Source organism: Cordyceps javanica, chromosome 4 (assembly GCF_051103115.1).
Source record: "Cordyceps javanica chromosome 4, complete sequence".
Classification (NCBI taxonomy): domain Eukaryota; kingdom Fungi; phylum Ascomycota; class Sordariomycetes; order Hypocreales; family Cordycipitaceae; genus Cordyceps; species Cordyceps javanica.
In genome coordinates this window covers 1,670,236-1,683,512 of record NC_139298.1, presented here as the reverse complement: position 1 = coordinate 1,683,512, position 13,277 = coordinate 1,670,236, and the positions used below count along the sequence as shown (strand labels likewise).

The window sequence follows — 13,277 nt, the reverse complement described above, 5'->3', positions numbered from 1 at the left end:
GTGGCCGGGGCTGGTGGCCGGGCTTGCTTCCCCGTCGTCCTCCCCACCACCGTGTCGATTTGCACTAGACTGGACTCAGGAAGAGGTCGTGAAAGGGTCGGATCGATTTGAGTGGGATCTTTTGTATTGGGAGGGAAAGTTTCACCAGAACAACATTTCTTACAATTCAGACAATGGAATGACGTACGATGGTACACAGCTGGACTGGGTGACTGGAGAACGCACCAAAAAGCACCCGTTTAGCGCTGCGAGCAAAGAGGTGTGAAACAGAAAAAGGACGCCGTTAGATTGTTCAGGTGCTGATGGTTGAATAGGCACTTCAGATAATGGTGTATGCACACGCCATTTCCGGGTCTTCTAAGGCGGCCCGGTTTCTTTCCCCAGATGACCCTAAGAAAGCGCCAAAGATTGCGGCGTCTATTATGGAGAGGAAGCTAAAGTCGTACCTACAGTTCAATGCAACATACCCCGGCTTTGGAGGCTTCCTCCCGTGGATGACCACCAGCTCACAGAATATCGAGCCAACTTGGGACTGGGTGAACAGAGTGCCAGGCTTGGATAATGGGTAACGCAACGCCTGCATATGGGAATACGCGACACTACTAACACCGCCGTCGTTTATAGCGAACTGCTCTGGGCCGTGTATGGCTGCATAAGCGCCCTCGAAAAAAGCTGCAGGGCTTCCGATCGCCGGCTCGCCGCTGACTGGCAAAAATGGTTCGAATATGCCAAAACCACGGTCGACAAGGTCTTTTACCAGGGCGACGGCCATGTCTGCGCTGTGACCAAAATCGGAGACCAGAAGCTACCAGTCGACGACCCCAAGCAGTCGTATGCGTGTGAGAGCCCTGCTTACTTGGACGACCCATACGAAGGCGAGCTCTTCACCTACTTCATCGAGTTCTTTAGCGGACTGTCCAGAACAGAAAAAGACAAGCTCTGGGTTGCCAAGCGTGCGAAGCTGGTCAGCGTCGAATACGACATGGGCGGTGTTGGGCCGATCACTGTCGAGCAGGGTATGCTTACCAGACACATGGGCCAACACGCCGACTAACATGTTTAGGATATTGGTTCTCGGGCCATGAGCCATGGAAAGTTTTAGAGCTTCCATATTTCGATGTTGACATCATCCGGTAAGTCGCGTCGAATCGGTAATATCTTGCTTGCCTCGTCTAACGCCTGTTCAGGCGTCTACATCACAACGCTGAGCGAGTCCGAACTTGCAACTCCGTGGTCACCAAAGTTCCGGGTCTCTTTGCGTCGGTCAACAACTCGACTGATCCCAACACGGACGAGATTCTCGGATACATTTCGCCCGCTGGAATTGTGTCGGTTGCCAGCCAGAAAGAGCAAGAGCACGATGTCATTACACCGTACGGCGCGTGGCCGACCATCATGTTTGACAAGGCGGTCGGCCTTGCTTGGTGGTGGAATATGCTGCAGGGCAAGAAGATGCAAAGTATGCCCGCCCAAAGTGCCCTCCAAAAAAGAGAATTTTGCTAATGGATGAAGACCCCTACGGCAGCACAGAGTCAACACGAGTTGACGGCAAACTTGTGTCTGCACTAGTTACTTGGGATAGTAAAATCACAACTGTTGTGAGTCTCTTGGGGGGAGTAGGAGACTTGGTGCGCAGGAAGATGAAGGTTGATGGAATCTATGACGATTTTATCTCAATTGCAAATGTAAGTGCATATGATCGTGTGACGAGTAATAAAACTAACGTAGCTGTCAGCGCGAATACTCTCGAGTATTCCGTGATTTGAAGGGTGAGAATATTGAGTTGTGCTTGCCGAAAGAGAGTCTTCCAGCTGCTGGTTTGGAGGACTTCTCTCTATGTAAACATTAGTTTCTTATTGATCTAATAGGCAACAGTATTTGCTCAAACTATTGAATCTTCAATACCGTATCTTGCTGCTGTATCAATAGAGGACCAGTTATAAGTTAGTGGGAGCTCGGCTTCTCAGTGGTTTCTCCCTAGCGTCGCCCGAGAGCCCGGTCAGGTATTTGATCGACGTCATTACCCCAGACTGCTGAGAACCCCGGATAAATAACATCTTTAATCAGCGACCAAAGATGGTTCTTACAACAACATTGAAGCAAACGTTTTCCCCTACTTGCAATGTGGCGACCGCCAGTGTCCCTGGGGCGCCAATTGGCGACATGCCGCACTCGACGGCTCTCTGCACTCTGGTATCATGCTGAAACTGGAGCTATGCCGACGAGGCGGCTATCAACAACTAGGTCGCTACGTATAATGGAGACGACAGGCTTCACAGAAAACCAGTTGATGGTTCGCGAGGCTGTTTCACAAATATGTGCCGAGTTCCCCAACACGTACTGGCAGGAAAAGGACCAGTCAGAACAAGACCCCAAGGATTTCCACGCCGCCCTGGCCAAGGCGGGATGGCTGGGCATCGCACTGCCAGAGTCGCTAGGTGGTGCAGGTTTGGGCATATCAGAGGCCACCATGATGATGCAGACGATTACAGAGTCGGGGGCTGGTATGGCGGGCGCGCAAGCCATCCATGCCAATGTCTATGCCACGCAGCCGCTCGCCAAGTTTGGTTCCCAGCAACAGCTGCAAGAGACGATTCCCAACATCATTTCCGGCAAGTGGCGCGCTTGCTTTGGCGTCACAGAGCCGAACGCGGGCTTGGACACGCTGAGGTTATCGACCAAAGCCACCAAGACCGACGAGGGATACAGCATCACTGGGCAAAAGATTTGGATCACCTGCGCGCAAGTGGCATCGCGCATGATTCTACTCGCGCGTACCACGCCGCGCGACGAGGCAAAGAAGCCAAGCGAGGGCCTATCCCTGTTCTGCATCCCGATTGATAAGGAGATGAGTGGTCTGGAGCTGCGCAAGATTCGAAAAATGGGCGGCCGTGCCGTCGACGCCAACGAAGTCTTCTTCGACAATTACAAGGTTCCCGGGTCGAGCTTGATCGGCGAAGAAGGCAAAGGCTTCAAGATGATCCTGCACGGCATGAACGCGGAGCGGTGTCTGCTCGCCGGCGAGGCCCTCGGGCTGGGCTACGCTGCCGTGGCCAAGGCGGCCGAGTACGCGTCGGAGCGCGTAGTCTTCCAGCGGCCGATTGGTATGAACCAAGGCGTTGCGCACCCGCTGGCCGATGCCTACATGAGGCTCGAGGCGGCCAAGCTGGCCACGTACCATGCGGCGCGCTTATACGACGCCAGCAGAACCGACGGGGCGATCAAGCAGGACGCTGTCGGCGTGGCCGCCAACAGCGCCAAGTACTTGGCCGCCGAAGCGGCATTCACAGCCTGCGAGAGAGCCATCCTGGCTCACGGCGGCATGGGCTACGCCCAAGAGTATGATGTTGAGCGCTGGTTCAGGGAGTGCTTGGTGCCTCGAATCGCGCCTGTCAGCCGCGAAATGATTCTCAACTACATTAGCGAAAAAGTGCTGCAACTGCCTAGAAGCTATTAGAAACCACCGTAGATAAGATAAAGAGTCACGAAATAGAAAGCGAAAATGAATAACATGCCCTAACGAGGCGCGAGGTAATTGCCGACGCTGAGCGAGCCTTGCGACAACGGAGCGCAGACTCAACAGTGGGCCGCCCCGTCGGCATCTCGATCTCGGTTACTTGACTCCTACACAACTCAACTACCAAAACTGTTCCTGGGGGCGAGACAAGGTGCTGGCAAATGAAGACACGGCCCAGCGAAATCAGCTCATTACCAAGACACGGCTTCAACCACCCGCATGAGCTCACACATGACCTCACCGTCGCCCTCGGCGACCGAAGCCGCGTCGTCGGCTAAAAAGGCGCGTGCGAAGCATGCCTGCACAGTCTGCAACTCGCGGCGTGTGCGCTGCGACGTGATGGAGGTGCAGCCATGCACGAACTGCGCCGATGCTGGGGTCACCTGCGAGGTGTTACCGTCGCGAAGAGGAAGGTGAGTTCTGCTCTTTGAGACAAAAAAAAAACATTGCCAATGTGCAGCAAAAGCCGGGCGGGCATAGTAGAATGAATCCCTGTAATGGCGTACGACGGGCGGCTAATACGAACGCCTGCTCTTTTGCTGGCTGGTGACTAGATATCCTCGCAAGCCACGGCATAAAGGACCCAGAACAAGGCACAGCCGGAATGGAGCATCCGCTTCCGCGACCGCGGAGAGCACAGATCCAGAAGACCAGATTCGCAGAGAGGCCCACGCGACCACCCAGTCGCCTTCTCAGGCTCCATCGTCCTCCTCCGCAGCGCCGTTGAGCAGCGCCGCTGCGTGCCACAGCTACCGCACGAGGAAGCAGACGGCGGCGCGCGAGGCCAGCCCTCCTGCGTCGCCGACGCCCGCCTCGTCGGCCAAGGCGTCGGGCGCGCGCTTCTTTGGCGAGTCCAACTTCCTGACCATCGTCTCTGGCGGCCGCGAGGGCGGCGACACCAGCTCCAACCAGCCGGGAGGAAGCCAGTCGCGGTACACCTTTCACCTCCCGGCCAAGCGGCCCAATCCGGCCCAGGCGGAAGGGTCCGGCATCAAGGAGTCCACGCTGCGGTATCTCCGGGACGAGGGCGTCTTTGACCTGCCGTCCAACGAGCAGTGCGCCCCCGCGCTCCGGGCCTTCTTCACCTGGTTCCACCCGTGCTTTCCCGTCGTGGACGCCGCGGACATTGCCAGGCGCTTCACGGAAAATCGCGTGCCCAAGGTGCTCATGTACGCGATGCTGCTGGTCGGAAGCACCTACTGCAACGACTCGGTAATATCCGACATGGGACTCAGCGACCGATTCCAGGCCAAAACGCTGTTCTATACCCGCGCAAAGCTGTTGATAGATGCCGACTGGGAGCGGGATGAGATCACCCTCATTCAGTCGCTTTTTCTCATGAGTTTTCAGAGAAATGGGCCGGCAGACGTTCGCGACGTGCGGTATTGGTTGGGGAACGTGATTACCCTCTCAGAGTCTATCGGTCTTCATCGATCGTGAGTATTGCGGCCCGTGTTCGAAAGTCTACTTTTTAACAAAATTGCAGATCTTGCTCAGTTTCAAAAACGGTAGAGACTCCTACGATGAGAAGGAGAATTTGGTGGTCAATCTATGTATGCCTGTCAAAATTGCAAGCGTGGCTACACAATTCCTTTGCTAACACACGCTAGGTACGCGAAAGACAGTCTGCGGCGTCGTTGGGCTTGCCTAGCCGCATCAGAGATGAGGATTGTGACATTGAGACGCTGAGCCCGGCGGATCTGGAGGCACCCGACGTTGATCTGGAGCACCCGATTCTCGCACCTACGAAGCCCGAACACATTACGTACGCTATCAAGATGGTGGAAGTTTCAAGGCTGAGTATGCTCTTGCCCTACCTGTATCATATGCGCACAGAAACTCTAACCTCGTGCAGTCGGCCGCATCATTGACCTGCACTTTGTCCCTGGCCGGACAGGATCCAAGGCCAAAGACGTCGAGAGTCTAGATAATGCTCTCGAGGCGTGGAAGGACAGCCTGCCGCAGAGTATGCGTTTCCTGTCAGACGAGACAAACACGTCAGTCTGGGCGTGCCTCTTGCACCTGGCATACAAGTACGTACCGACAGACACGCTCGCTTGTAAACCGACAGTGTTTCTCTGATACAAAAGTCCAGTCACCTTCGAATCCTCATTCACAGAAACAGCTACCTTCACTCCAACGATAAGACGGAGAGCAGTATGATTGTCACGGCCTCTGCATGCCGCATCAGTCGAATTGCCGAAGACATGTATACGAGCGGCATACTAGGTTGTGGCCAGATGCACATGTGCGTATCCACGCGATGCTCTCGATTTCTCAACATTTTTTTTGTTCCATGTTTATTCAAAATGCTGACTGATACTTGGGAATTTCCAGGATCACGAGTCTCTTCACCTCGCTGTGCATCCATGTCATCAGCATCCGGCGCGACACGGGCGTCAACCGGCGCATCGCGGAGAACCGCGCGCAAATGTGCCTGATTTGCCTCAAGGAGATTCAAAAGTACTGGCGCATCAACAACAATGTGCTCGACATCTTCTTCCAGTACCTCGACGCCTCCATCGCCGACCGCCTGCACGCCAAACAGCTCTACGCCGGCAACGGCCTCCCCGCGGCGGCGGCGGCGACTGGAAACGCTCACAACATTGGCGGCAGCCACGGTGCCAGCGGCGGAGGCGAGGCGGCGACCGGTGCGGCAGCAGCAGCAACGGCGGCGGCGGCGGCGGCGCAGACATCACTCCCACCGGCGTCGTTTTCCATCAGCGCCAGCGTGCCCTGGCAGTCGCAGCCGGCGGCGTCGACGGCGCAGTCCCCGCCGCAGCTGCAGACGCCCATGATGACCTTTCCGGGGGCGGCGAACCACGTCCCGGACATCATCTTTGACGACCAGTACTTTACGAACCTGATGAACGGCCACTGGGAGGCCGATGAGAAGATTAGCGAACTGGGCCTGTTTCTGCAGGCGGACGATATCACTGGTGGCAGGGGATGGAGGTGAGTTGCGCGTTTGGCGGCAACCATAATTAGATGTGTGTATATATATATATGTATATCTATACCAGGGTTTTTCTAGAGATGATTTGAATGATTTTTTCCCCCTCTCAATCAAGTCTGATCCTGCCTTGCCCATGCTGTAGTGAATACGGCTCTGGCGTAGCCACTCTGGAGTGAACTCGTACGAAAATGAACCGGTCCAAGGCCATCTCGGCGCAGTGCCTGGACAAGTTAGCGGCTGCGACAAACGAAAGTGAGTCTTTTCTCGCCAGCTCTCGGGCCACGACCCCAACTTCATTTTTTCTTGGCCGCATTCCATCTCCTGACAGCCACCCTCTTTCCTTTCCCTTGCTTTTTCTACTGCCGGCTCTCAAACGCAAACGCAAAAGAAAAAAGACGCCCACACTTGCTCTCCCCCCAAACCTTAAAAATCCACAAACTCATCACAACGCATGATGCAGCGATTGCCCGTGCAGCCAATCATGCGCGGCGTCCTACGACCACGGACGTGGCAACCCTTGCTGGGGCGCCGCCACCGCGCCCTCTCGTCGAGGAGCACCACCACCACCACCACCACCACCACCAGCGCGGAAAGCATCAGACACCGCCAGCCAGCGGGAGACGCGACGAGAACGACGGTCTCGACCGGGACCACCACGGCAGCGCAGCAGGAGCAGCAGCAGCAGCAGTCACGGCAAAAGACGGTGGCCAGCCCAACCGAGGCGGCTGGGAACGGGAACCCAGAGCTGCCCAAGTTCAGCCTCGACGGGCTTGGTGTGAGCAGGAACATGAAGGTCTTCCTCATCGTCGTGCTGAGCATATTTGGCACCATGGAGACGTGGTTCTACTGCAAGGCCATCTGGCGCTGGTGGTACGGCGAACAAGGCCTTGCTGTCACAGCAGACGAAAAGTAAGGGGTCGTCAGGCAATTGTTTTTTTTTTAAACTTGTTTGTATAACTTGATACCTGAACTCCCTGAGAATCTTCTTTTGTAAATCAGTAGCAAGCATATAGACGCGGACAGGTCACGGACTTGGAGTGCCAGTAAAAGGGACAAATCATCGCTCAAATATATTCAAATCAGGGATTAAATAGAAATGTATTCACAAGAACCATCGAAATTCTTCTGTGCTGGGGCCGTCTCGTAGTCGGTGCGTGGGCACATCACGCGCGTCAGTCTTCCTGCCCGCTCTGCGGTTACGTCGAGCATTGTCAAGAATCATGTACGCGCCAAGGCATGCAGTGAGGGTTGCACCGGCGGCACCAAAGCAGGCAGTGGTGATGAGTGCAGGCTTATACTTGGGGGCGTCCCTCTGCCGGAAGATATTGCTCGCCACAAGGCCCATGAGGTTAGCGAGGGGCACGCCAACAGAGGTCAGCGTAATGCGACGACCTTCGTGGGCAATGTTGTTATTGTACCACGTCGAGAGGAGCACGGACGGCGCCGAGGTTCCCCAGCACATCATGAATGTGGCAAAATAGGCAACGTGCAGCTGCTTCTCGACGTCGTCAATGGCAGCATAAATGATGAAACCAGTAAAGGTGAATACGTAGCCGAGAACGATGAACGGGAAACGCAGGCGTGTAAAATCAGACGTAAAGGCGAGAATCAGTAGCATGACAGCGCCAGTGACATTGGGAGCAACAGTGTATAGGTTGGTCTTGATGGTGTCATACTTGAGACGCTGAATAATTTGGGGCAAAAACAAGGAAACAGATTGGAGAGGCACACCAAGGCAGATCTCAATGCCAAGAAAGCAATATGTTGTGGGATACGTGAAGATTTTCAACGCCTCCTTGAGGTTGAACTTTTCATCAACGACAGAGGAAGAATCAACCTGGATACGGTGGAAGGCAAGTTCTTTCTCTTCTTGGGTCAAGAATTTGGCCTCGGCGGCGTTCTTGGGCAGATACCAAAAGGCAAAGATGGCAAAAAGCACCGTGATGCCTCCTTCAATGATGAAGAGATAGCGCCAGACCAGGATCTTGCTGTCTTTGATGTGAAAAACGGCAAAAGCCAGCAGGCCGCTGAAGGCGTTGGCAATGTTGGAGGCAGCGTAAAAGATGGCCAGTCTCCTGGCAAGCTCGCCACGGCGGTAGAACGTGGTGAGGTAATAGATGACAGTGGGAAAGAAGGCAGCCTCTGCCATTCCAAGAAACCAGCGGAGGGCAAAGATGCCACCAAAATTCTGAGCGGCTGCCGTGAGCAGTGTCATGGAACCAAAGCAAAACATCATCACAGGAAGAGCGCGGGACGGGCCGTACTTCTTGCCCAGCATAGCCACGGGAGGCGCAAAGATGACGTAGGGAACGAAGAAGATGGAGACGATGAGGTTGTATTGGCCATCTTTGAAGTGAAGATCTAGTGGGGAGGAAATTGTTAGAAGCTAGGCCGGTGCTGAAGTTTAGCAATCAAAACATACCGTTGCTGAGGCCCTTTGTCTGAGCATTGCCAATGTTGCCTTTATCGAGAGCGTTGAAAAGATCTGGGAGAAAAGGTCAGCCAATCGTTCCCGTAAAGAATGTTATCTGACTTACACATGACAGCAAGGACAGGAAGGATGCGAAAGTCAAACTTGAGAGCCAGGCTCTTTTCAGCGGCGTGATCAATGACTCGGGCAGTCTCATCCGCGGCAGCATCCTTTGGGTTGTCATCGTGAGAAAGCGTGGCGTGGGCCATGTTGTCTTTGCTGTTGGACATTTCCACGTCCGGTGTATAATCTGCCTTCATTATGGCTGCGAAGTGAACAAGCACCGCCAATGTCAACAAATGAGATTATGTGTGTCAAGTCGAGGACTGCTGCGCTAGCCGACAACTGGTGAGTCGAACCGAGGGTCTTATAAACGGCGCTGAGCACAGCTCTCAAGTGTGGCTTGAGATAAGAGAACTTGATAGGCAATGTGCATAAACAGCACGGGAGCCGTTGTCAGTGGGAACCGGTAGATAAGGGACCACTTGCTTGTTTAGCCAAGACCTGGAAGCTGGAGTGGTCGGGAACCACCCTTTTAACTCTCCAACAACGGGGAACAAGAGACAAGCTGAAGCACAGGGCAAGGCAACTTGGTATAGCGCTAAAAAAAACAAGCCAAGGTGATAGGCTGAGAAAGGCGTCCTAAGTAGTCATTGGCAGATTGTACTGGTGCCTGATTTTGGGTTTGTCCGAATGCAACAAGCGTGGGATAGCTGCCTTTTAATGTCGTACTCTGCACCAGGCGCGGTGCGGAAGAGCGGTGCCGAACTGAGAGGCGACAACGAACTGTTGGGGTATGCTGGAACAAAGGAAGAACGGGCTGCCGAACATTACGGTGCAAGGAAAGGCGGGCGCGCGCCACGATGGCTATAAGCTAGAGCTGAAAGTTGGATAATAGCTTATAAGGTGTGGTTGGCAATCTGCGGCCGGTGGCGGGCGCAGGGACTGGGCGAGGCCAGGCGACAGGCCGGCTGTCGAAGAAGTGAGAAAGTTGCGAAACTGGGCCGCGAGCGCAACCAATGACGAACCGACGGGTTGATTGCGACTAGGCAGCCCTGGAAATGCTTTTGCATATTCGCCAAAGCAATATTGGAGATTGATTGATTCCTCGATTCAATTTCTGCAGTCCCAACCCCAGACATTCCCCGGATGGGGGCTGCGGATTACATTTTTGGAGCCGAAGGGTCTCAGAGGTATGCAAACTTTCGGAGAACCGGCATCTGTGTGATTTGCTGGCAGCTCAAGCCTCGCCCCAGCCCACGCCAATGCTCAAAGGGATTTGCGCCGTTGCTGTTTCGTAGTTGGAGGCGACTAGTCTCGTGTTGCTGTTGCGGCAAGGTGACGGCAGAGCAGCGCAGACGCCTTTCCTGGATGGGGAGGTCAGATAGACAAGCAATCAAATAGACATGGTTGGCAGAGGATGGGGGTCATGTCACAGCTTGTTATTGGATGGGGGTCATGAGCAAAGGTGGTTGCAGCCCCGGCGGGCTGGAGGCAGAAAATGGCTGATATGGAGTTGTGACTATGATCATGATTGTGATACTAATGGCGTGGGGGTTGGTGATGTTGATGGGGGTGCAGAGGTTGAAGCCCAAGCTGATGATGATGATGATGGTGATGGTGAGGATGAAAGCCCGAGCTGGTTGTTGGGCGTTTGACTGATACCTAGGCAGGCAGTTCGCAGACTGCCAAAGGTCCCCCCCCCTGCAGGGTATCTTGGAAGCAAGCTACAGCGGCTCAAACCCTTTGCTTGGGATCTTTCTGGGGGCCGGTGTAGAGTCCAAGTGCGGGGTAACTGCTAAAATCGCCTGTAAGCTGCCGTCCCCGCCTCACCGCAGGGCGCTGTAAATTAATTTTCCGGGGGGTAGGTAGGTAGGTAGGTAGGTAGGTAAGCAAGAAGGTGATTTCTTATTCTTTGATTTTTCAACAAGCAAAAAAAAAAGAAAAAAAAATACTGTGTTTTGTTCCCGAGACAGACCTTTCAATTTTATGACTTTTTACAGTCAAACTCGCTTCTCTATTCCAAGGACCTTGCCGACTTGGCCAGGACGGTTGCCCCTCCACCACTGCCCCGTCTACCCCCCCTTGCCCCCCCCCTTTTGATAGCAGGTGCGGGGTCCAAGAGCTCTTGATGGCCCTAAAAGGTGGGATGCCATTGCATGACATACCTTGCCTTATACAACAAGAAAAAAAAAAGAGGTCTTCTCTACGCCCTACCATTGACAACTCTTATTCCCCTTTATTCCCCTCTATTATCTCAATTCCCTCAATTCTCTTCTCCTCTCAATCTCCAATCTCGTTGACCAATCCCTCGAAACCCTTCTTGCTCATTCTCCCTACCATCACCACCACCACAACTACCGCACAACGCACCCCTCTCACAATGGCATCGGTCAAGGAACCTGTCCTCACTGACAAGGCCCCCAAGCCCCTCCCCGGCGTCTACAGTCAGGCAATCAAGGCCAACGGCATGGTCTTTGTCTCTGGCGCCGTCCCCATGGACCCTGAGACCAACCAGCTGATTCCTGGTGATATCCAGGCTCACACTGTAAGCCCCCCTCCCCTCCCGGTCTCTCAGATTTCTCCTCCCTTGACAAGCGTTTATCAAAAAGAATTTCAGCTGACATGCATGATTTTTCCCTTCCCCTCCCTCTCCAGCACCAATGCATCAAGAACCTGAAGGCGATCCTCGAGGCCGCCGGCACAACCATCGAAAAGGTCGTCAAGGTCAACGTCTTCCTCGCTAGCATGGACGACTTTGCCAAGATGAACGAGGTCTACGTCACCTACTGGGGAGACGTCAAGCCCTGCCGCACGTACGTTTATCCCAGTCAAGCCCGTCAACAAACGAAACTACTCCGACCCCTCCTAACAATGCCTTGCAGTTGCGTCGCCGTCAAGACTCTGCCCCTCAACACCGATGTTGAGATTGAGTGCACTGCGGTGCTGTAAATGCGGGACGAGATCCGAAAAGCATATGATCAGAAATAAAAGTAATGAATAGAGTAGCCATTGAATTCAGTGGCATAGCATAAATACAACATTATACACAACACTGCCATGGTCCAGCAATCTCCATCCAAGGCAAGACAGTTGTATGCTCAGATATCTAACGTGGTTGTAAGACCTCTACGTAACTTTATTGTCTTCTCCTATATCAAAACATCTTCCACGTAGTCGCTGGCCACATTTGTTCGTAGCGGAAGAGGCCCAAGAGTAAATAGTGCAACGTGACCAGACCGAAGCAACCAAACAAATGGGTAAAATTTTCAATTGAGAAAAAAAAAGCTCTTCAAAATTTATCTTGCAACGAATTCTCCAACGCCATCAACTCCTTGAGCCCGTCCACAATCGTCTTGGCCTTGGCGCCGTCCGGTCTGGGCAGCGGCCTGCGCGAGAAGCCGCCATACCCGGCATACTCGTTGAGCGCGACCTTGACGCCGACGACGCCCGTCTTTATGGCCACCCAGTCGCCGCGGGCGACGACCTCTTGCAGGCGCACCGCCTCGGGCGCCAGCACGCCGCCGCCGCCGCCGCCCTCCGTCTCGGTGGCTGCTGCTGCGTCAAAGACGCGCACGCACGCGCGGGGCGCCACGTTGCCGAGTCCGCCGATGACGCCTGCGGCACCCGCGGCCAGCGCCGGGAGCGTAAAGTCGGCCGAGCCGGCAAAGCACAAGAAGTCGTCGCCGGCCGCGCGCGCCGCCGCCGCCACGCGGCCCAGCTTGCCCGTGTTGCCGCAGGTGAACTTGCAGCCGGCAATGTTGGGGTGGCGGGCGAGCGCGGCGAGCGTGTCGGAGCAGAGGTCGACGCCCGGCGTCGCGCCCGGGTAGTTGTACACGAGCACCGGAATGGGCGACGCGTCGGCCACGGCCGCGAAGAAGGCCGTCACCGTCGCCGTCGCCGCCGGGCCCCCCTCCTCAAAGAGCCCGCAGTAGTAGCTCGGCGGCAGCACCAGCGCGTAGTCGCCGCCGGCCGCCGCGGCGTCCCGGCACAGCCGCACCGCCTCAAACGTCGACTGCGCGCCGCACCCGACGATGAGGGGCATCGCCGCGAACCCGGCCCCGTCGAGCGCCTGCCGCGTCGCCCGCGTCACCGCGCTGCGCTCCTCGTGCAGCAGGTGCACCGCCTCGCCGTTGGAGCCCTGCACCGCGATGCCCGCCACGCCCGCCTTGGCCAGGCGCACCGCGTGCCGCCCAATCGTCTTGGTGTCGAGCTCTTCCGTGTCCCCGTCGAAGAAGGCCACGGTCGGCACGTATATGCCGCGCGTCAGCGGCCGGGCGCTGCCGCCGTTGCCGCTGCTGGAAAACGCCGAGGGTGACATTTCGTCCTCTTGG

General features: G+C 55.3%; 7 protein-coding genes across 7 annotated transcripts; 5 read left to right on the top strand and 2 right to left on the bottom strand.

The window, feature by feature from the left end:
* Positions 1 to 178: 178 nt before the first annotated feature.
* V2A60_006398 (uncharacterized protein) lies at positions 179 to 1,943 on the top strand (the record flags this gene model as incomplete). Its single annotated transcript, XM_083257692.1, has 8 exons — positions 179 to 259; positions 315 to 565; positions 625 to 1,016; positions 1,064 to 1,133; positions 1,188 to 1,459; positions 1,513 to 1,685; positions 1,736 to 1,769; positions 1,876 to 1,943. 8 exons carry the CDS (start codon positions 179 to 181, stop codon positions 1,941 to 1,943), a joined length of 1,341 nt encoding a protein of 446 aa, XP_083113818.1.
* A 314-nt stretch (positions 1,944 to 2,257) lies between these two features.
* On the top strand, positions 2,258 to 3,457 carry V2A60_006397 (acyl-CoA dehydrogenase family protein; the record flags this gene model as incomplete). Its single annotated transcript, XM_083257691.1, has 1 exon — positions 2,258 to 3,457. One exon carries the CDS (start codon positions 2,258 to 2,260, stop codon positions 3,455 to 3,457), a length of 1,200 nt encoding a protein of 399 aa, XP_083113817.1.
* Positions 3,458 to 3,748: 291 nt separating this feature from the next.
* On the top strand, positions 3,749 to 6,476 carry V2A60_006396 (Zn(II)2Cys6 transcription factor; the record flags this gene model as incomplete). Its single annotated transcript, XM_083257690.1, has 7 exons — positions 3,749 to 3,930; positions 4,072 to 4,953; positions 5,004 to 5,070; positions 5,128 to 5,317; positions 5,373 to 5,550; positions 5,613 to 5,765; positions 5,855 to 6,476. The coding sequence occupies 7 exons, from the start codon at positions 3,749 to 3,751 to the stop codon at positions 6,474 to 6,476; spliced, it is 2,274 nt and encodes a 757-aa protein (XP_083113816.1).
* Positions 6,477 to 6,954: 478 nt separating this feature from the next.
* Positions 6,955 to 7,386, top strand: V2A60_006395 (uncharacterized protein; the record flags this gene model as incomplete). Its single annotated transcript, XM_083257689.1, has 1 exon — positions 6,955 to 7,386. One exon carries the CDS (start codon positions 6,955 to 6,957, stop codon positions 7,384 to 7,386), a length of 432 nt encoding a protein of 143 aa, XP_083113815.1.
* Positions 7,387 to 7,575: 189 nt separating this feature from the next.
* On the bottom strand, positions 7,576 to 9,203 carry V2A60_006394 (major facilitator superfamily domain-containing protein; the record flags this gene model as incomplete). Its single annotated transcript, XM_083257688.1, has 3 exons — positions 7,576 to 8,834; positions 8,896 to 8,958; positions 9,011 to 9,203. 3 exons carry the CDS (start codon positions 9,201 to 9,203, stop codon positions 7,576 to 7,578), a joined length of 1,515 nt encoding a protein of 504 aa, XP_083113814.1.
* A 2,123-nt stretch (positions 9,204 to 11,326) lies between these two features.
* Positions 11,327 to 11,895, top strand: V2A60_006393 (RidA family protein; the record flags this gene model as incomplete). Its single annotated transcript, XM_083257687.1, has 3 exons — positions 11,327 to 11,491; positions 11,602 to 11,759; positions 11,829 to 11,895. 3 exons carry the CDS (start codon positions 11,327 to 11,329, stop codon positions 11,893 to 11,895), a joined length of 390 nt encoding a protein of 129 aa, XP_083113813.1.
* A 340-nt stretch (positions 11,896 to 12,235) lies between these two features.
* V2A60_006392 (dihydrodipicolinate synthase family protein) lies at positions 12,236 to 13,264 on the bottom strand (the record flags this gene model as incomplete). Its single annotated transcript, XM_083257686.1, has 1 exon — positions 12,236 to 13,264. The coding sequence occupies one exon, from the start codon at positions 13,262 to 13,264 to the stop codon at positions 12,236 to 12,238; it is 1,029 nt and encodes a 342-aa protein (XP_083113812.1).
* Positions 13,265 to 13,277: the final 13 nt, after the last annotated feature.